The sequence below is a fragment of the Hemibagrus wyckioides genome, linkage group LG01 (assembly GCF_019097595.1).
Source record: "Hemibagrus wyckioides isolate EC202008001 linkage group LG01, SWU_Hwy_1.0, whole genome shotgun sequence".
Lineage (NCBI taxonomy): Eukaryota > Metazoa > Chordata > Actinopteri > Siluriformes > Bagridae > Hemibagrus > Hemibagrus wyckioides.
Window position 1 is genome coordinate 29,290,348 of NC_080710.1, and position 23,347 is coordinate 29,313,694.

A 23,347-nucleotide genomic window follows, 5' to 3' on the forward strand; every position below is an offset into this window, starting at 1 on the left:
TGTGTTTGAGCAAAACTGCATCATCATCATCATTAAATACATATTCATATAACTGTGATAGAAAAATATCGGCGAGAATCAAGGGGAAGGTGTACAAGACAGTGGTGAGACCGGCCATGCTGTATGGTTTAGAGACAGTGTCACTGAAGAAGAGACAGGAGTCAGAGCTGGAGGTAGCAGAGCTGAAGATGTTGAGGTTCTCTTTGGGAGTGACACGGTTGGACAGGATTAGGAATGAGTACATCAGAGGGACAGCTCATGTTGGACGTTTGGGGGATGAAGTTAGGGAGGACAGATAAAGATGGTTTGGACATGTTCAGAGGAGGGAGAGTGAGTATATTGGTAGGAGAATGTTGGACATGGAGCTGCCAGGAAGGAGGCAAAGAGGAAGGCCAAAGAGGAGGTATATGGATGTAATAAATGAGGATATGAAGCTAGTGGGTACAAGAGTTGAGGATGCAGAAGATAGGGATAGGGGGAGAGAGATGATTTGCTGTGGAGACTTCTGAAGGGAAAAGCCGAAAGAAGAAGAAGAAGAAGAAGAAGAAGATATTCATATAATGTTTTTTCTGAGAACCAAGCATGCAAAGAGGACGTACTTGTAATTACCACTTCAGAAGTGGGAATTAGGATCATTCCGATAGCACATGAACAGACATAAGTCGGTTTGTAATCAGAAACCAGCTGTTAAAATGTCCGTGATGTCCCTGTGTTACAGACAAAATCAAACCTTTAAGTGCATCTTTCTTTATTTTCAATTTTTTGATGTTTTCTAGTGGATGAAATCCATGTGAAAGACCAAAATAATTCAAGGAAAGTCTGTGGGCTTCAGAACTATAGTACAAAATGTCACCATTTCAACATGTATATAGTTTTCCCAGCCTGCCACACAAATAAAACACACAGATGTACGACTAATTACACACATTCCTCACGATAATCCATTCAATGACCAAACAGTGATATAAAAATGTACACGTTACTCAGACGACATATTTCAAATATCAATACAAATGTTACACTATATACAAGTTTGATAAATATGAAACTTCTTCTAAAACGATCAGATGTACCACCAACATCTATATACAGCCACATACAGTCTGTAACTCATCACAATTTTACCAGCACGAGAAAGACCACAGGTGAACAGCCTTAAATACACGAATATATTAAGTCGATCTATCTAAAGCGTAAGAGTTTTTATACATGTCGTGTTTCATATCAACTTGACCTGAAATGACCTTTTCGGATTTGTAATGCTTATCTAAAGTGTGTGTGTGTGTGTGTGTGTGTGTGTGGTCCACAAATTCCTGTAAATCTTGCATGTACATACAAGATAGATTAGATCGAGGTTAGCAAAGATAGACTGGAATTATTTTTATTCATGAGATCTCCTGTAGATCCCTGAAGTATCTATGTATATATGTATCTTACATATAAAAATACTGCAATAAAAATGCATCTTCCATGTGTCATTTCTCTGAACTGAGTCTAAGCTACTAAGAAAGATGTCATATCTTTATTCTGAAGTTAACATTATTGCAAACTATTCAACTGAACCACCTCTTCATTCTTTTGGAAAGCTTATAGCTTGTTATATTTTTTGTTTAAAAAAGTGTGTATTACTTTTAGGTTACAGCTGCACTGTCCTGTATGTTAATCTATAAGGTATAATAAAAACTAAAATTTGGGTGGAATTTTGTAATTATTCAATAATTACACGATTAAAGGAAGTGATGATTATAGTACACATGAGAAAGAAAATGGCTGAAAACAGAAAAACAAACATAGTAAAAGCTGATGGTATTGCTTTGGTGGACAAAAAAATGATATCCAGCTGAAAAAAAGGGGGGATGTGGAGGTTTAGTGGGTAAGGCATTGGATTACTGACCGAGTTGAGAGTTTGAATCCCAGGTCCACCAAGCTGCCACTACTGGGCCCCTGAGCAAGGCCCTTAACCCTCAATCACTCAGTTGTATAAAAAGTTGCTCTGAATAAGGGTGTCTGCCATAAATGTGAAAAAGTTTACACAAGGGAGCTGGTGTTTCAGGATCCAGGTGATGTTTTAGCTAGTGAAGATTTAAATGACAAAGAAATATATTTATTTTTTAAAAAATATTCAAATCCTCCTGTTAAGATCATGTTGTGTAAAGAGCCAAGCAAAAGATGTCTAAAATCTTGCAAACTACTCTGTAGAACACTGCTGATCGGAATTACCGCTAGGAAGTCGCACATAGATGTCCCCTCAAGTCGTAATTACGACAAATTTCCGAGATGGATGGGGTCTGAAACTTTCAACAACTTAATTTCAACAAACTTTCTGTTTTGCTCAAAAATAATTTATGTAGATCAACAACCATTCTATACATTTTTACACCATAGTATGTGTCTGAGTAAAACTGCATAATCAATACTCGTTTGTGTTTCATGTTTTTTTCTGAGAACGTTCTCGTAATTACCGCTTCAGAAGTAGGATCATTCTGATAGTAAATAAAGTTAACATATGAAACATTTATTCTACAGTGATACAAGTGATGTCTTAACTGGTGAAGACTTCTAATTCTGGATCCCTGGAGGATAAGTTAGGCTCCATTGCTCTAACAAACAGATCCCGGGTTTGATTCCTGGCCAAGTAACATCCCAGCTTTTTAGGAAGTTTGGGTCAGAGCACTGGGTCAGACATGGTACAGCACACTGGAGAAAAGAGGGTTAAGGGCCTTGCTGAAGAGCCCAAAAAATACCAGTGTTGTGGTTCTCGGGCTTGAATCACTGACCCTCCAATTAGTAACACAGAGGTTTAATTTGTTTGAGTCATCACTTCCCCACATCAGGAAGAATATCATACACAGAGTCATGGCGAACCTGAAGGCTATCTCAGTGGACTTTGTTGTAAAAGGCAGGGGACACCGTGGACAGGGTGTCAAGACATCACAGGGCACAATTGCACACACACACACACACATACACTACAGACAATTTAGTGGTCCCAATCAACCTACAAGCATGTTTTTAGACTGGTGGAGGAAACTGGAGAACCCAGAGGAAACCCCAAAAATATGTGGAGAACATGCAAACTACACACACACTGAACAGAGGCGGGAATCAAACCCTCAACCCTGGAGATAATCATAGCAAAATTGAGTCAGGAAAGTGGTCAGGTTTAAGGAAGCAGTTGAATGGGCTACTGAGCAACTACAAAGTTTCCTTCAGTTTGAAGGTTGTTATCTGACTAGCTAACAATTTCTGGCTTGATTTTATTGTTGCTTATGAGGTTTATGGTATTTACTGACATTCTGATTAGACCTGTTCAATGCAAATATGATGCTTAACAAGTCAATAGGTTATTTTTTTGTTGTTCTTTTGTCAGTGTTGGACAAGTTGGTAGGAGTTTAGCTAGCTAAAGATATGAGTTAGTACAGGCCAGTGGTAGCTCAGTGGGGAAGATGTTGGACAACTCATCAAAGTTTTAATCCTAGGGTTACCAAGCTGCCACTGCTGGGCCCTTGAGCAAGGTCCTTAACCCTAAACTACTCAGTTGTATAAATTAGATAAAGATAATTAGGGCATCTTCCGGGTGCCGTAAATTCTGAAAAATAGTTCTCTTTCATGGATAGAAGTTGAAGCTTTGGTGACTAGGAGATTTAAGAAAAACCCTTTAAACTCACAATGCAATCATATAATACCATTTTGGGCTCAAAAATAGGTGAACAAAATTAAATTTTATGAGAAATTTGGAAATATTCTAGACCCATGGTTCTCAAAATGGGACTTTTTTCTTTTTCCACCAGAATTATGAATGTTATTATACATATCCACTGGAATTAATAATTTTGTTGGGTCATATGGTTGGAAAAAACTCTCTGGCTCCTAAATATTATCGTACCCATATAACTACTTTAATATTTTGAAAAGTTTGTTTGTAAAAGCTCTCCCTGACTCTAAAACGTTTGAGAATCTTTACACTGGGAGATTGCTTGCTTACATAAATAGAACGTGAAGTAGTCTTTAGTTCTTGCAAACATTGATTTTCCCATCAGGCTAGCCAAGTTTGATTAGTAATAGCACTGATAGACTGGTGTTTCACAGTACGTGCATAACCTTGCATAACCTTAAAAATAGAAACGGATTTACTGGAATACTGGACAGAGCTTCGATGGACATGTTAGAGATGGACGGAAAGTTCATTTAGGGTATTTTTAGGTATTAAGACTTTTATTTTAAAAGGTTTATCTTTATCTCATCTTAACAATCAAAGCTGGGTGTGACTTGTGTGGGAGTGGGTTAGGAGCTTGAGTGAGCGAAAAGAGACTTGAAATTAGTCTTCAATTAATTTACACTGCAAGCAGGATGTATTTGTGTGAAATTCAACTGTACTATTGTTAGATGTGAGGTAAACTGATAGATGTGACTTGTGTGCTGAAACCAGGATCACCAAAATATGCAACTTCCTTAAAGTTTTTTTTGGCACTGAATTTCAGAGCGAGGTAATGCCCTAATTTATACCCAGTTTGGCAAAAAGACAAAACAAACTAAATCACACATAAACTAGCCTCTGCTAATTTCCCGTAGTGTAGTATATGAAGGAAAAGCAGTGTGCATGGTGCTAAAAAGTGCGTGTTTAGACTCATAGGTTCATATATAACCCAAGGTTCATATATAACTTGAAAGGTTTTGTTGCAGAACACAAACATCTAATCCCAAGTCAGCACATCTGGCCCTCAGTGTAATACTATTAACATTCAATAAAAACTTCCATCCCTTCCCCAAAGCCTGGTGCCTGGATTTGTCTCGTTTTGTGAGATGGAAAAACCCTACACTTCTTTTGAAATGAACCTTACTCAAATCTGTCTTAATAGTTTGTTGTACTTTAAACTCAAAGACAAACGAGATGAAGCAAGAAAGATGACCTTCCCAATGCACTAAGTCTTCGGCTCTTCCACCGTGTTAGCGTTATACTCCGAGTCTTTCTTACTGGACAGTCGTAGCACTTGAGAAGCTCTGGTGGACAGAGCAGTCATCTTGGTGCTGAGACTGGAGTTTCTTGTAACAGGACTCGACTCACAGTGCAGCAACCTCAGGAGGTTCTTGCGAAAGTTGTGACCCACAAAGCTGTAGAGAATGGGGTTGACGCAACTGTTGAAGTAAGCCAGGCATATGCTGAAGGGCATGGCCGTGTCGATGAGATCTAGAACGTGGCAGTCCTTCACCACCCCCAGCATTGCCAGAAGCTCCATGAAGTGGAAGACCTGGTGAGGAGCCCAGCAGACAAAGAAGGCCAGGACAGCAGCAGCTAACATACGCAGAGTTTCGTCCTCCCGAGAGCGCGTGCTCTTCCTTAACAAACCTTTGGCTTTCAACAGGGCGCAACCCATCAGGCAGTCACAGGTGATGATGATAAGGAAGGGCACAAGGAACCCTAGTACGCTCTTCAGGATGCTGAGAGACACCAGAAGATGGATCTGCTTGTTGCTCCAGATTCCACAGAGTGTAGAGGGATGATCCTTGACCTTGTAGATGTCCCTGCTTAGTGCAGTAGGCATGCTTAGAACAAAGGCAAAAACCCACACGAGTACACAGGTAATTCGGGCGTAGAGTAGCGTACGCCGCCGCCGCGAGCCCATCGGATGAACGATGGCCAAGTAGCGATCCACGCTGAGCGCTGTCAGGAAAAAGATACTAGTGTAGAGGTTGAAGATAGCCAGACCTGCACTGGCCTTGCACAGGAAACTTCCAAACGGCCAGTGGTAGCCCAAGGCAGTGAACGTTGCCCACATGGGCAGAGTTACAAGGAAGGTGAGATCCGATACAGCCAAATTGAGCACGAACACGTTAGCGACGGTCTTCAGCTTCATGTAGCGGTAGATAACAGCTACCACCATGCTGTTACCCACCATCCCAATGATGAAGTTGCAAGCGTAGACAACCGGCACAAAGGTGAAGATGAAATTGTGGCTGCCGGTCATGTTACACTTTAGTGGCAATATCTCATTCGATTCCGCCGTTAGGTTCTCCATTTCTCCGTTTATAGTTCTTCAAAGGATTTCAAAGGTTGTAAGAGCCTACGTTTTGCAAACTGGGTGCTGCATCCATGGGGTGCATCCGGCTGATCGCTTTTCTAGCAGGCCTCACCGTCCCCTATAAAAGAGAACAACAAAAATGTCAATCATCATCCAGGAGAAAGGAGAGCTATCATTACCACAGTCATGGGTTGTAAAAAATGGCCCCAAAAGCCTAGTAAGAAACCCTTCCAGGCGACGTCTTCTCATTAAAACCACTACAACTAGTGTTTAGATCATTTTTTTTTTTTTTTTTGCGAAATAAGACACCATGTACAGCTTATGCTTTATGATGTTTATGGTGAGAAGAGGCTTTGAAATCATGATATATGGCCTGTCAAGAACCTGTGGTTAGCCTTTCACAGTCTCCCCCTATCCAAGTAGTAAAAGGTAACAGTAAACATGTACAGTGTTTATGGAAAGGGCTGTCCGTGTGGATGCAGCCGCCGGAAAAAAGACGGAGGGGTTATGAGCCGCTCTAATGAAGTACAGCATGTTACAAACATGCTCGGAAAAGTGCGCCATGAAACGGTTTGAGGTTCAAGTGACGAAAGAGAGAGAGAGAGAGAGAGAGAGAGAAAGAGAGAGAGAGGGAGAGAGACATACAAAGAGAGATGTTTGTCACATTTCAGACTCTGTGGAGGCTTGGACTCAGCGTGTGAGCTTCTAATCAGCACACACCTAAACAAACAGGTCACCAGGGGTCCGGACTGTGGAAACTTGTGAGAAGATCCAACATGTTTACTGTAGAGAGTCAGCCTGCAGCTCTGCTTTAAAGACGTCTCATTAAAGGACGTAAAATAAAATGTGGAAAAACGTGCAGCAATCCGTGTCACTTAAGGTTTAATGGGACTAAGCGTGGTGCTTATTGTGGCCTTGCCCTTTTCTCAATGATTGTAATTTAGCTTTTAATTAGATCACTCAGATCAGCCAACATTAAGCCAGTGCCCTTTAAAATCAAGCTCTAGAAGGAGAGTTTTCAGGTTTTATATACAAGTCTTAAATTTGTGTATTTTTTTTGGATGTAAATCGTATGCTATGACCTTCACAGGGTCAGACAGTGCTCTCCAACTTCATCACAACACTGGATAATGGAAAATGATTTGGAATTTTTTTTAATCGCTCAATAACAGTTGACATGAGGCAAAATAATGCTTGTGGTGGCTCAACACTTGGGGTTTTTGTGTTGTTTTTTTTTCTTGCTTGAATTTTTCACCTCTCTGTATAATTTCTATTATTATTATTATTATTATTATTATTATTATTATATAGTAGTAGTGCCAATAGTATCTTTTTTAATAATCATTATTAATCATATTTATTATTATTAGTAGTAGTAGTAATAATTCTTCTTCTTCTTCTTCTCCTTTTTCTTCTTCTTCTTTTTCTTCTTCTACACCACAGTTCACTTTGTCACTTCATACAAATTCTAATGGTTTTATACTTTGTGCAATATGGACATTTCAATGTACAACACACACACACCTCAATACACAGAAAATAATCAAGACAATACACTTTGTCTGCTATTTGCAATCTTGTAGAAGTTTTAAACTGTACTTCTTTATTTTTCTTTTTTAACTTCTAATTTTTTTTTTTAGAGCGTTATTTTTAAATGTCCTTGTTGCTGTTTTAGAGTTTCCACACTACTTCACTGTATTGTATATGATAGCAATAAAGCATCTTTCTTTACTTTATTACCTTTAAAATAAAAATGACCCACTGTCACGGATTCACCAACGTCAGCCACGCTACCACGCCCCCAATCACCTGAATTCTAGCACTGTCACCTGCACCTATTCGCCTGTGATTCTTCTGTTCTGTTCTCCTAAAATAAATAAAATCAATGCTACCATGAATGCTACTACTTCTAATACTGCTAATAAAATCAATGCTCCTACTTCTACTATTATTACTACTAATAATAAAATCAACACAATTACTACTACTACTGTAATTATAAAATGAAAGCTGCTTCTGTTACTACTAATAAAATGAATTACTACTAGTTCTCCTACTAAAGATAAAATCAGTGCTACTACTACTACTATTATTACTATTACTACTACTACTCAAATCAATTACTACTACTTCTACTAATAAAGATAAAATCAATGACTACTACTACTACTATTACTACTACTAATAAAATCAATTACTACTACTAATAAAAACAATGCAACTGCTACTTCTACTGCTAAAAATAAAATCAGTACAATGACTACTAATACAGCGAATAATAATAACACAATTAATGCTACTACATCTACTATTATTACTACTACTAATAAAATCAATTACCATTACTACTACTACTACTACTACTACTGCTAATAATAATAATAATCGTCATAGTAAAAATAAACATCTTTCTTTTTCTGTTTATTTTCTTCCCTCTGATGTATTTTCATATTTCTGCCCTATTCTGTCTATTTGTTTAACTGATTTAATAAGCCAGTATGTGTTTGTTAATCTGATCTAATCTAATTTAACAGAATAAAGGCTCTGATATAAATTGCTCTCTTGTGGTCTGTGTTACTGCTACAGACCACAAGAGAGCAGACTTGAGCAGCTGTGTGGGTAGAAGCTGACCCTCAGTGAACACTGTAACAAACACCTCAATATTAAAAACACAGTTTTATTATAATTATTATTATTATTAATATGGATCTTAACATCCTCTACATTTTTCCTCTCCACCCTGCATACCGATGTCAGTCCATATCCATTCTAGCTACACATCAAGCTGCTGTAACTGATCACGTTTCAGGACGAGATCCATTTTAATTGCAACAATAATACGTCTCATTTTAAGCAGTATAATATTTTCATTTTAAACACGAGAGTGGTTTCATGTGTGTGTCACATGCGCATGGGCCTTTTCTCCGGTTTCACAGAGAAGGCCTCCCGGTGTAACAGAAACAGCTTTATTAGTTACAGATGTGGTGTTTGTTGCAGGAGGGGAATGTTGAGGTGCCAAGAACAACAGAGCGATGAAATAACACCCTGAGTTTCCTGCACAAGTTCTGCACTCACTAAAGCGTCCCTGCAGATGGAACAGACCTGCTCGTACCTAATAATGTGGAAAACATTAAGTTCCATACAGCAAGTGGACACAGCGCATGGCCATAAACATCATGCCCTGACATCTGGCAGATTTATTATTTCAACATATGTTATTTGCCAAAATATACTATAATATTTTTGTAATATTTACTGTGAGCAGTTTTATTATTATTATTATTATTATTATTATTATTATTATTATTATTATTATTAAAAACAATCTATCTATCTATCTATCTATCTATCTGTCTATCTATCTATCTATCTATCTATCTATCTATCTATCTATCTATCTATCTAAGGTCAATCCTTCATCCTTTGTCAGTGATGATTATTTGTTATTTATTTTTTAGAAGAAGAAAATGAAGAATATGAAGGATACTAACATGAAGAAGAAGAATAAAAAAAAGACTAAATATACAATAATATGTATTTTTTGTATACAAATATTAAATAATAATAATACTAATAATTATTATTATTATAAATATGAAAAAGAAAAAAATTAAGAAGTAGAACACGAAGAAAAGAAAAAATGTACAAGAAGAAGAAGCAGAAGAAGAAGAAGAAAAATATAAAAAAAAGAAGAACAAAAAGGAGAGTAAAAAAGGAGAGAAAAAATAAGAAGAAGAAGAAGAAGAAGAAGAAGAAGGGAAAAAAAGAAAGCACTAACTCGTCACTACAAAATCCCACGTAATTTTATATAAGTTTTGATAAGTAGTGTGTGTGGAGGATATACTTCATTTCATACTATTCATTAGGCCTGGTCTGGGGGCGGAGTCAACATGGATAAGGCCACGCCCATACGCAGAGAAACATTTCATCATAGGATTACAAAAGTTAATCATTTAGAAAAAATTCAGTATTTGTTTGCAGTCATGCTTTTCTCTAATGGACTCAGAGCAGGACAGCAAAATAAATAAATGCCCCGACATCCTGACAGAGCCACAGGATTTTCCATTAATTTGTCAAACATCTGTTCGTATTCTATATACATACATGATGGTTGAGGCTATAAACAACAAAAAAAGAGTGTGAGAATGTCTTGTGGAGTAATTGCATGTGTTTAGTTATTTTCACAGCATATTTTCAGACGAGGAAGTCTGTCAGTGGGTTGAGATTTAGGCACACAGGGTCAAGGTGGGTCAGACCTGCGGTCAACACAGTGACGGTTTGAAAGTCAGAGAAATAAAATACAGGATGTGCTCTTAAAGGAGACTCTGTGTTCTAGCTCAGTTTACATCTGACATTTTGAAAATATCTAGATGAGCCGAATTTATGATAGAGGTGGACATGACATTAAACTTTGGGTAAACAGAATCCTGGGTTATTGTTGTTCACTACTCATACTTTACCCAGGCTTAACAACTAATCACCAAGGGGCAGTGGTGGTTCCAGTGGTTAAGGCTCTGGCTTGTTGATCAGAGGATTGAGGTTCAAGGCCCAGTACCACCAAGCTCCACTGTTGGGTAATTGAGCAAGGCCCTTAACCCTCCCAGCTCCAAGGGTGCTGTATTATAGCTGCCCCTGCACTCTGACCCCAACTTCCTCAGCTGGGATATGCGAAGAAAAGAATTCCACTGTTCTGTAATGTATGTGTGGGGATAATAAAGGCTTCTTATTGCCCTCAGTTCTTCACAATCTCACGTTTCACACTGTAAATCCTAAACCCTGGATTAACCTTCTTCTTGGTTGCATATTTTTTGCAACAATCACTGGATGAATTTTAAACTATTTAAAACAAATATTTATTCAAAATTCTGCATTATGTCTAAGTCCCTATTTAAACGTAAGCAAATGAGTGATATTATCTACACTGTACACAATTGCCAGAGATGTCTGGCAGTTGCCCAAATGTCTAATCTCTGCTACTGAAGCGTGTGATCAGACTGCACACTGATGGCTTAGATCAATAACAGATCGTAAGGTTTTACACAAACTTGTGGAGTCTGTATGAGCTCGTGGGCACGACGAAACGAATACTGAGAAACTCCGACATGCATGTGAATATTGCAAAGATCCGACTTTTTACTGAAGTTAACATCGATAATAAGACGAGATCAGATGAAATGAGATGTTCGACTACTAACAGTAGGGAAAATTCAACAAAAATCAAGAAAGCAGTTATCAAATGAAAAAAATAGTATATGATAAATAGAAATAATCCAAATATAGAAACAATAAAATGATCTGCTTTTATATGCTAGATTCTGTTTATATATCTACACCTGTTCAGTAATATAGACGTGAAGTCTCTTTGCAATAACTGCACATAATAATATCATTTGTTGTAATAAAAAATGGATTAAAATAGAAATAAATGCAAAATAACTCTCAGACTTTTGGACTCCATTGTATACCATGTAATGTGGGTTAATTTGTATATTTTCAGTGCGTTGTAAGTATGGAGCAGCGATACTTAGGTACAATTGAGAATTTTTTGACCAATCAGATGCTTTCAGCGATTATAGATTTTGGATGAATGCAGAGGTTTCACCAAAAACACCTAGAAAACAAATCTGCTGTGGATAACATTCTAATTATTCAAGATATAATAAGAAGTAAAAGTAGTGGAGAAGCTGATACCAACATTGGATGTGAAGTCCCAGAATGTATTGCAGCTATAGGACACCTTGTTAGTTAAGAAACAGACTCGCCTCAGCTAGCTAGCGATCTAGGGTGGAATTAGATTTAGCGTGAATGGATGAGAAGGTTAGAGAAATAGACTCACTAAAGGATTAAAGCTCTGCTGCATCACTGCTTTTACATAAAGAGGAAAATCCACTGCACAAATGTGACAAGGTTGTCAAAAGGCATTATGGGTGATCTAACTACAATGAAAATAGAGGTCTAGATCTAGAGGAAGCTCATGGTTAAGGGATGTTTTGGATTTAGGAGTATTAGGAAATTATACGTCTCCCTGACCTAAATTCTAGCTAGTTTTTCTGGTCAGAATATGGACTGCTTTGGTGTTTTGCATAGTGTTAGTGTGTGTGGGTGTGTGTGTGTGTGTGTGTGTGTATTTTTCCAAATTTCTGCACACGTACAAGCAATTTCCTGTCATGTCCAGGTGTGCCAGATGTTTCCGACATTCTTAATAAAGCACAACGTTTACATATGAACATTTAAAATGACTCCGAATCCAAGCATGATTGAAAGAACAGGAAAGTTGGACCAACTTATCCCCACACACAACGCTACTCACAAAGCACTCAAATCTTTCAATCTACAAACATCTCTCCAAACTTCAGCATTTTCAAAAGTCCTCACGAGATGCATTAAACTCTAACGTCTGCTTTCTTGCCGCACGACACCCGGGAGGACGATGGCGAATTCTCCACCGAGAAGGTGCATTTGGTCCAGCTTTAAACAGTGACCAAACTATCTGTGCTGCTCTTAAAAGCAGCGGTTGTTAACACCATCTGGCAAAAAGAGGCACCAGGCACTCGAAAGTGCTCCGTGATCAAGTTAATGAGTCATTTAATCCTCCGCCTCCTGCTGAGCAGAGGGCCGGGCTGGAAATGCACCGCATCAGCACAACTGTGGCTACTATAAAAACAATTATCCACTTCTGCGTCGCACTGTGACGGCAGACACACTCCTCCGCCTGAGCTCTGCTCAAAACGCACGTGCGGTTAAGAGCAGATGCCACGCTGAACAATCAGAGGGGAAGAAGACGTAAAGTTACACGAGCTATCTGATACCGCTTAAAGGAAAACTTATATCCGGAACATGGTCGATATGTTTAGGGATTTATTTTTAAATGTCTGGTGCTAATATGTTGCTTTGATATGATTTCTGTGAGAAATTAGTGGATCTTTGTCATGCTCATGTCACGACATTATCATATTATCGTTACATTTCCAGCAGATGTCCTTATCCAGAGCGACTTTTCATCTCATTTTTATACAACTGAGGGTTAAGGGCCTTGCTGAGCGGCCAAGCAGTGGCAGCTTGGTGGACCTGGGATTCTCACAACCTTCTGATCTGTAGATCAATGCATTAACCACTAAGCTACCATATCTTTAGAATTCATAGCAATGTGTAATAAAGACTTGTGTATTATAACGCTGTGGACTAACTACACACCGCAACTGCAAAATGAATCTATATACATTGTGAGCAGTGAGCGGTGAAGTGAATAACACTGATGATCTCCTCATCATGGCACCTGTTAGTGGGTGGGATATATTAGGAAGCAAGTCAACATTTTGTCCTCAATGTTGATTAGTTAGAAGCAGGAAAAATGGACAAGCGTAAGGATTTGAGCGAGTTTGACGAAGGGCCAAATCATGGGGTGATGGCAGCTACTGAAATGTTGCTCAATATGCTAATATATAAATACTGTAGATTTGCACACATACAGTAATAATAATACTGTACATACTTATTACTACTCTTAAGTCTTATTTTCTTTTGACTTTAGCCCTTTTCGTTGTTTAAATTCTATTCTCTCAGCTTCACCTAAGCATTTCATTGAACCTAAGGCATGATACTCAGATTTCTGTATTAGCTCCAAACAAAACAAAAAAACAAATAAGTGCTTCTTTTCTTTTTCATATTTCAGTTTTTCTTAAAAACTGTGGCTCAAAAACAACAACAATGTCTTAACATTCTCTAAACTGTAAGTGTTTGCGGCTCTACAGATGTCTGCCAAATGTAGTAACTCCCCCAAAATATTTCCTTCATGCTTCAAAACCTAGTTCTTGTGTAAGCAAATTGGCCAAAATGAAGTTTTTCATTGGCCAAAATGTTCACACTGTATCCGACCTGTAGATACAGATATCATCAGTACATATAAAAAATCAACTCCTCACTTCACAGAAACTGAACTTGCACATTTGTATGTATACAGGTCATTACTTTTTGTAGTAAGGTGTGACATATAAACAGAAGAACTCACATCTGCATGCAAATCTTACATCTAAAGTCACATATGCCTTAGAGAAAATTGCCAAAAAGGTCATTTGCTAATTTAGGAGACAATCCATGTCAGAGGTATTAATGGAGATGTAAGTCTGACAGATTTAGATGATTAAACGGATCATTTTGCATGTCATGATAGTGATAATGACAGAATGTGTAGAGGTTCTGAAGAAGAGTGTAACATTTTCAATCAGAAATAACTTAGGAGTTTGATCAGTGAGCCATCTGTGTTAACTCTACTTACTCTTTAACCATTAGAGGACCATCTAGCTCCTCGTATTTTGATTTTGGCACAGGTTTTATCCCGGATGCCCTTCCTGACACAACCATCCCATTTTATCCAGGCTTGAGACCCGCCCTGAGAGTTAACCCCCTCAGTGTCTGGGTTAATTTCCTGTCCAGGAATCGAACCCTGGTTGTTATGGTCAGTGCACAGGATCTTGCTGCTGGACCACCAGGCATCCAATGAATAATGGTGTGAACAAAAAACGAACTGTTCAGAGATTTTTTATGTTTTTTGTTTTGATTGAGTAATGAGAAGTTAAAGTTGTGGAGACGTTGAGGCAAACGCTGGACTGCCAGAATGCAATGCAGCTATACGGCTCAGCTAGTTAGCGGCGGAATTAGCATGAAAGTTGAAGCTAATCTGAGGATTAAAGCTCTGCTGCATCACTGTGTTTACAGATTACAGAGATGAAGTAAGAGTTTAAAAGCCTCTGCACAAATGTCACCAGGTAGTCAAATAGACAAATTGTGTGAAATAATAATAATAATAATAATAATAATAATAATAATAATAATTTAATGTAAATGAAAAGATGTATAAAGTAAAAAGAAAATAATTTCAGATTTTTTAAAAACAAAATAAATCTAAGAATATTATGATAAAGATGAATATTTCGAATGCACACTGAATTGTACTTACGATCTGTCTGTCAAAAATCCCAAAGCAGCGTGTGAAGTGTAGAAACATGAGCGCTCTGGATGAAGTAACAAACACTCTGTTAGCTGTTAGCAGCGTCTGCGCTTTATCACTCCCCCACTTACTCACTCCCCCTTAAAGAGCCAAAAATGAAACAGTGTCCTGAACAAAAGGTCTAACAACAGAGCAGTATGAGCCTGAAAACACTCCACTGCTGTCTATTCACAGAGTAAACTGAACCACTGAGCTGCAAAGAACAAGACAGTTTACACACACTGTAATAGTTTTAATATCAGTGCCACAACAGATGATATGAGAGAGAAAGATCAGACTGAGCAAGAGTGAGATCAGATTAAGAGAGATCAGATGGCGTATAAGAGAGAGAGGAATATCAGATAGAGAAAGAGATTAAATAGTTATCAATACACAACAATTCTCACACAGAAAGCACACACTGACCTCAAGAACACAAACAGGAGCGTTACAGAAATAATGAAATAATGAAAGAAAACCAACTTCACTATTGTTTGACTGTAGTAAAGTATCTGTACTGTAACAAGAACAGATCAGAAATGCTGCAGTTCCTTTATATCTTCTAGATCTTCATAGAAATATATCATTATATAATCAAGTTTATAATAAGACTGAAAAAAGGACACCTGAGTAGACTGTGTTTGTTGAAAAGATTTTCTTTTCCTTTCTTTTTCTTTTCTTCTTAAGATTATGTGAAGATTTTCTATATATTTCATTTGTGTGGAAATTATTATTATTATATTGTTTATTTTATCTTATTTAATTCAGAGATTCTGCTAACAGTTTCTAAATTTTTCATTTGTGTGGAAAAGATTTTCATTTTATTTTATCATGAAGATTCTGCAAATATTTTCTATATATTTCATTTGTGAAGAAAAGATTATTATTTAATTTAATTTTATTTTTATTTAAAGATTCTGCTACGGTTTTGTGGAAAATATGATTTGATTTTATTTTATTTCATTTATAGATTCTGCTAAGAGGTTCTATTTTTTCATTAGTGTGGAAAAGATTTTTCATTTTTATTTTATTTTATTTTAAAGATTCTGCCAAAAAATTCTATATTTTTCATTTGTGTGGAAAAGTTTCTTTTATTTTATTCGTTTATTATTATTATTTTTAAGATTCTTCTAATATTTTCTATATTTTTCAATATGCTTAAGTGTTTAACAGAAAGAAGTGTGGTAGAATTTGAAGAATGTCCTACAGATATATGGTGTTTTGCAGGAGCCGGAGTGTGAATGACAAAAGAGTTCATGGACTTTGGAGGATCGTTGGTCATTCAATGCATTTTGTTTAAAGGTAATATAAAGTGATTGACAGTTTGTTTTGCATAGTTTTTGGTTAAAAAAGAGAAAAAGAGAAAGAGTAAGAAAGAGAGAGTAAGGTAGAGACAGAGGGAGATGTTAAAGAGAGAGAGAGAGAGAGAGAGAGAGTAAGGTAGAGACAGAGGGAGATGTTAAAGAGAGAGAGAGAGAGAGAGACTGAGAGAAAGATTACTATACAGTAACTAAAATTGTGTTTACATTTATTTATTATTACTATTTATTTATTATTACTATTTATTACATGCTCTTTTCTCTTTGTGTGATTAATGAATAAAAGTGATCAAAAGCTTGAGACAAAAAGCTGCATGCCATCATGATGATTAAAACAGACAAAACAGACAGATGGGGTCGTACAGATCAGGGAACTGATATAAAAATACATGCACTTTAAAACACTATCAAACACATTCCAGGCCATAACAAAAATGCCATCATAAAAAGTCTGGAACAGATGGAAATTTGTTGCTGGAATCGTTCCCATGTGCACGCTGCTTTCCTTAACATTCTGTAAAACACTGTGGATATTATGGCCCGTCCATGGGAACAAAATGTCTGTACCTGAACTTTAGCAAGAGTCTCTGGAGCTTCAGAGATAATCAGGGGGAAAAAACAACAACACAACAATAGATTTACTTCAATACAAGGGAGACAGTTAGCTTAAAATCGATAACATATCATGATGTCAGGAGTTATTGGGACAGTTCCTTGCCAGATCCCTGGCAAAATGGTTTATTTATTGTTATTTACACGTGGGAGGTGCCACGCCCTTTCCTAATGCGTGTTCCCACTTTCTCACCTGTCCCTTTTTTTCCCTTGATGTGCTGCTCCATTGCTCTCCTTCTCTCTCTCTCTCTCTCTCTCTCTCTAAATATATATATATATATATATGTTTGTCCTGCTGTCTTGGTTGGTGTCCATCATTATGCTTATGTATCCATGTAACGGTGTATATGTGCCTTAATGCCAGATGCCATGTAGATTCTAGATTTTTATCTAGATTTTTATGTTCATTTATGTACATTACATCTGTCAGCTTGTGACAGCAAGAAATTAGTGCCTATAATGAACTCAGAAACTACATTGACCTAATAATTCCTCACGGGCCCTTGATTGCTGTTGTATAAAGGACATTAAATAGTTACAGTTCCATTATTTTTACTGTCCAGTGTCACCCAAATGAGGATGAGGTTCCCTTCTGAGCCTGGTTCCTCTCAAGGTTTCTTCCTCATATCATCACAGGGAGTTTTTCCTCACCACCGTCGTCTCAGGCTTCTCATTATGGATAAAATAGTTAAATAATTTAATTTAATAATTTCTTTTCCTCTTTTATCTGTTTCTCTTCTTCTGTAAAGCTGCTTCAATGTCCATTTAAAGACACAAAGACAATGTCCATTGTAAAAAGTGCTATACAAATAAATGGAATTGAATTGAAATGTTATAATGTCATGCTTTATTATGCTTATTTTCCCTGTCATAGTGAAATGGACAAAAAGTAACCTGAATGCTTTGTAGTCAAGTGGACGGCTTTTATTAATTTCTATAAGTGCCTTAATGAGGAAATGAAATGTAGATATGTATGTGTTCAAGGTTTGTTATTGTTACAGCTTTCGGCAGGAAGGAAGTCAATAACGAACTCAGAAACTACACTGACCTAGCAGTTCCTCAAGAGCTTTGGTTCCACGATTCTTCATGACTATACACCGTTAAAGAAAGGACATTATCAATATTTACATTAGTTATTGTCCAGTGTCCATCTAAATGAGGATGAGGTTCTCTTCTGAGCCTGGTTCCTTTCAAGGTTTCTTCCTCATATCATCTCAGGGAGTTTTTCCTCACCACCGTTGCCTCAGGCTTGCTCATTAGAGATACATGTTAGGGATAAATAGTAACTTAACTTTAAACTTATATATAACTTTTCCTTTGTTTCTATTCTTCTGTAAAGCTGCTTTGAGACACTGTTAAAAGCGCTACACAAATAAACTGAATTATGAGTTAGATCTGTTTCTGCAGTGACTTCTGTTGCTTCTCGCAGATTTTTTAACACTCTCTAGTCATGAAATGCGATCAGAACTGGTCAGTGAACGCGGTTCAGACACATAAAATGGCCAGGTGTGTGTGAATGTTGTCTTTGATGATCATTACAGGAAGTGACTCAATTCTCTCTAGGACTTTTTCTTATATTTTTTTTTGTAGGAAACAATTACACGCCTTTCTGAGAACAACTTATTCTTTATGGATCTGGAGTCATACTTCCTGGATTTTCATCACAAGTACCATGTGCACACACACACACACACACACACACACACACACTTCTAAGGGCAGTTTATTATAGCCAACCCTCTGGGAGAACATGAGGAACATGTTTCTTTGTGGTAGAAGGAAACCGGGAGGAACCAGAAGGAAATGTACAAATAATCCAGAAAGAACATGAACTTCAGAAACTCCAGAACTTATAGTTTGGGAAATATATTGTTCGAATAATATAATACAGTGTCACTATAGGTTTAAACCTGGATGCATGAAGGGTGCCAATAATTATGGTACATCATGATAAAACCACAATATCACTATATTAATCTTTTTAAATGTAGAGTGTTTACTCTAGCTTTATACACTACATTTTGTGCTTGACACATGCACCTGCATACACACACACACACACACACACACAAACATGAAGGGTGGCAATAATTATGGTACATCTTTATGAAAACACATTAAAATGATTTTGTAAGTGATCAAGACATTCCAATTCAATTTCATTTCATTGTGTGGCTTGCTCACACACACACACACACACACACATACACACGAAGGGGTGCCAATAATTATGCTACATCATGATAAAATCTCAGTAAAAATGGCAGTGAATTTTTGTAAGTGGTGTGGTCACTCCAACAATCTCTCTCTCTCTCTCTCTCTCTCACACTCACACACACACACACAGACGAGAACTGACGTCAGATGTCTCAAACGAGTCAGTTCAAGTCATTGAACATTTCACTGTCTCAATCCTGTGACCACCACAGCACAAACATTATTTCCTGTTGTTTTCTAGACACACACACACACACACACACACAGATACTAACGTCTGGCGAATTCACTTGAGATATAAAACAACAGATTTAAACTGCTTTATTGGCTCAATCCTGTTACCCTGACTCCGCACATTTCATTACTTCTGCCTGTTTCCTAGACACACACACACACACACACACTTTAAAAACTGACCTAGAAAAAACAAAGAAAGCTGAAAGCCACTTTTTTGTGTTTAAAATAAAAACTTAACCCTAACTATATGTACACACTTCTTAAATATTAATTTCATATAAAGTAAATCTCTCTCTTCTCTCCATCTTTTTCGGCACCTACTTTTATTTCGTTTCCTCTATTCCAAGAAATAAGTCTATGGTCACACACAGCAGCAGCTAGAAAATTTATTTCTATTTCTGTGAATAATACAAAACTATTCACAGAAGCGAACAGATGAAGAGGTCTTACCTGATGATGATGACGAGGAGCGTCCACGTGAAGGAGCTTCTTCAGATAAATAAGTGTCCTTAACCTAAATTGGAACACAAAGTCCAGATGAGCAACAAAACCACCTGTCGGTCTCACACACACACACAAAAACACACACACACACTGCGTCTTCATAAACTTAATCCACTCACCCCCCCCATCTCCCCCCATACACACTCTGCAATCTGTTCCCCCGAGGCATCAGACTCTAGACCACACCACCACCACACACACACACACACACACACACATACACACACTCTCTCTCTCTGTCTCTCTCTCTCTCGCTCCGGTCACTTGTTTCCTGTCCGCTCTCCACCCGCTGCATTTCTAAAGGAGCTGGCCTTTCTCACAAGTCTTATTAGTGAATTTATCAGTGTCAGGATCAGAGACTGTGGACTGCAGACAGCTCCTAATGAGAAACTCAATCAAGTGGTTGTGGTTCGAGAGAGAAATGCTTAAATATACAGCAGTAAATCCGTTACTCCACTCGAAAACGGCTTTGAAGACGAATATTGTTCCTCCTGACCTTAAAATAATTTCATTTCATTTTCCTACAATCACATTCATTAAGTCAAATCAAAAGGGATTAATTATAGCAAGAAGAATCGAGCTGAATGGACGCAACACGATCTAGTTCAGAAATGAATAAGTTATAAGACTGAAATTTTATGAAGATTTCATTTAGGGTAATGGTCTTGGCTAGCATTCACACACATGTCCCAGCTTTGAGAGAAATCAAAAGTTTGGATTACTGCATTATTTTAAACCAAAAAAAGAAAACACAGAGGGTAACAACAACAACAACAACAACAACAAAAATTCCCCCAAAGATCAAATAATGGTAGTAGTGGATGTGTGAATGTTATTACATCATAAAATATACCAGCCAATCATGTTCCAGTATGGAAATAAAGTTAGAGCAGGGAAGATGTATATGTAGGATTAGAGGACTAGAGCCATTTCTTATTAGAATATTCGTATTATCTAGAGGTTCTGTTGGGGCCTTTTGTGCACCAAACAAACAAACAAACAAACAAACAAAGAAGCAAGCAAACAGACAAACAAAGAAGCAAGCAAACAAACAAACAAGCAAGCAAGCAAACAGACAAACAAACAAACAAGCAAGCAAACAAACAAATAAGCAAGCAAACAAACAAATAAGCAAGCAAACAGACAAACAAACAAACTAGCAAGCAAGTAAACAACAAACAAACAAGCAAGCAAACAAACAAATAAGCAAGCAAACAGACAAACAAACAAGCAAACAGACAAACAAGCAATCAAGCAAACAAACAAATAAACAAGCAAACAGACAAACAAACAAGCAAGCAAAAAAACAAATAAACAAGCAAACAGACAAACAAACAAGCAAGCAAGCAAGTAAACAACAAAAAAACAGAAACAAACAAGTAATCAAGCAAACAAACAAATAAGCAAGCAAACAGACAAACAAACAAACAAGTAAGCAAACAGACAAACAAACAAATAAGCAAGCAAACAGACAAACAAACAAGCAAGCAAACAAACAGACAAACAAACAATTAAGCAAGCAAACAGACAAACAAACAAACAAACAAACAGACAAACAAACAATTAAGCAAGCAAACAGACAAACAAGCAAGCAAGCAAACAAACAGACAAACAAACAATTAAGCAAGCAAACAGACAAACAAACAAACAAGCAAACAAACAAACAGACAAACAAACAATTAAGCAAGCAAACAGAAAAAATACAAGCAAGCAAGCAAACAACAAACAAACAAGCAAACAAACAGAAACAAACACGCAATCAAGCAAACAAACAAATAAGCAAGCAAACAGACAAACAAACAAATAAGCAAGCAAACAGACAAACAAGCAAGTAAGCAATCAATCAATCAAACAACCAAACAAATAAGCAAGCAAGCAAACAGACAAACAATCATTTCCTCTGGGTTCTCCAGTTTCCTCCCACAATCCAAAAGCATGCTAGTGCCCCTAGTGATCCTGACCAAGATAAAAAAGATGAAAAAACGTACAAATAAATAAATAAATTCATACTGCATACAGAAAAAATAATAGAGCAATCATTTGGAAGCCCTTATCCAGAGCAACTAATATTTTATCTCATTTTATACAACTGAGTAAATAAGGGTTAAGGGACTTGTTCAAGGGCCAAGCAATGATAACCTGATGAACCTGGGATTAGAAATCACAACCTTCTGACTAGAAATCAGAACACATTAACCATTAAGCTACCACAACCCTTCACAAACCAATAAGACGTGACTGATCAGGTCCTCTTATTCCCATAAGTCACTTCACAACACAGCCAAACCGGACTCCATTTCTCATCAGCTGCAGTCATGGACAGGCTCAAGGCTACTAAACTTCTAGTAGCATAGTCCAGTGAACTCCACTTCCCTCTTAGCCACAGTCATTGCCACCCTTAAGGTCACCCAAACCTCTACATTTCAATTCAAGCCACTCTCTCTGCATAAATAACCCAGACGTTCTCACGGTCTTTGTGAAGAGAACATTCTTGTAATGCCTCGTTTATTCCCGTGTTTGAGTTATGGTTCTGACGTTTCTGGTAGTTTGTGCTGTTTGTAGAGCGCCTGACCCTCGTCTGTTTTGGCTGCATCTTTGTTTTGCAGCTTGGATGTGTGTCTGCCTGTTGTAAGAGAAAGCTTGCATATACTTGCATCCATTTTTTCTGCCTGGATGTGGAAAATATTTGAACGTGTCGTGGTATTTAGGGAACGCTGGTTTTAGTGGTGTATTTGCCTGGGTTTGAAAAACCAACCAACCAACCAACCAAACAAACAAACAAACAACAAACAAACTTTAAATGGAAGAGACTGTACTAGAACAAGAAGTGAAATAAATTAAAGAAAAATAATAGTCAAAAATATATTAATATAGCTCTCTCTCTCCCTCTCTCTCTCTTTCACACACACACACACACAACATTACTTAACACTAATTCCTCATGTTGTTGCTGTCAGTCATATGGCAAAACCCTGAGCACCACAATGTCCAATGCAGCACTATGGACAACAGAATCATTTCCTGTTTCAAATCAGTAGATGGGAAAAAAACACAAACACACACACACACACAATTAGTATTTCTGTAAACAGTAGATATCCCATTTCACTAGAACTTCACCAGCTTTAACCGGATGCTTAATGAGCTTCTCTATGCAGCATAATGACACATATGTTTATTGGAGAATTTTGATAACACATTCCAAAGACCTAACAAAAGATTACAACCTCAACCACTGTACACTGTCATGTCAGCGCCCCGGATTCCGCCACAGACCCCGATTCCCAGAATCATAACCGGTATCGTATCACAAACACACACACACACACACACACAGACACACACACACTTTTCCTCATGACGCCACCAAGCCTTTGTATTTTGTGCGTCTGGTTTTGATCTGTTTTTTAATACTTGCTCTGTCTTTAAATATCTGCTCTGTTTGTTCTTCA

At 37.4% G+C, this 23,347-nt stretch overlaps 1 protein-coding gene across 2 annotated transcripts; it reads right to left on the minus strand.

The window, feature by feature from the left end:
- Positions 1–740: 740 nt before the first annotated feature.
- On the minus strand, positions 741–20,089 carry agtr1b (angiotensin II receptor, type 1b). Of its 2 annotated transcripts, none has more exons than XM_058390469.1 (3): positions 20,040–20,089; positions 19,842–19,905; positions 741–6,138 (listed from the first exon to the last, which is right to left on the minus strand). In XM_058390469.1, exon 3 carries the CDS (start codon positions 6,015–6,017, stop codon positions 4,923–4,925), a length of 1,095 nt encoding a protein of 364 aa, XP_058246452.1. In that variant the 5' UTR covers positions 6,018–6,138; positions 19,842–19,905; positions 20,040–20,089; the 3' UTR covers positions 741–4,922. The 2 variants fall into 2 exon arrangements, with proteins under 2 accessions (XP_058246452.1, XP_058246445.1); XM_058390462.1 differs by lacking the exon at positions 20,040–20,089 and adding an exon at positions 14,977–15,031 and having other exon boundaries at positions 19,842–20,009.
- Positions 20,090–23,347: the final 3,258 nt, after the last annotated feature.

Bases quoted from the DNA above. Each gene is read 5' to 3' on its own strand.
- agtr1b (XM_058390469.1), bottom strand. From the start codon at position 6,017: ATGGAGAACCTAACGGCGGAATCGAATGAGATATTGCCACTAAAGTGT.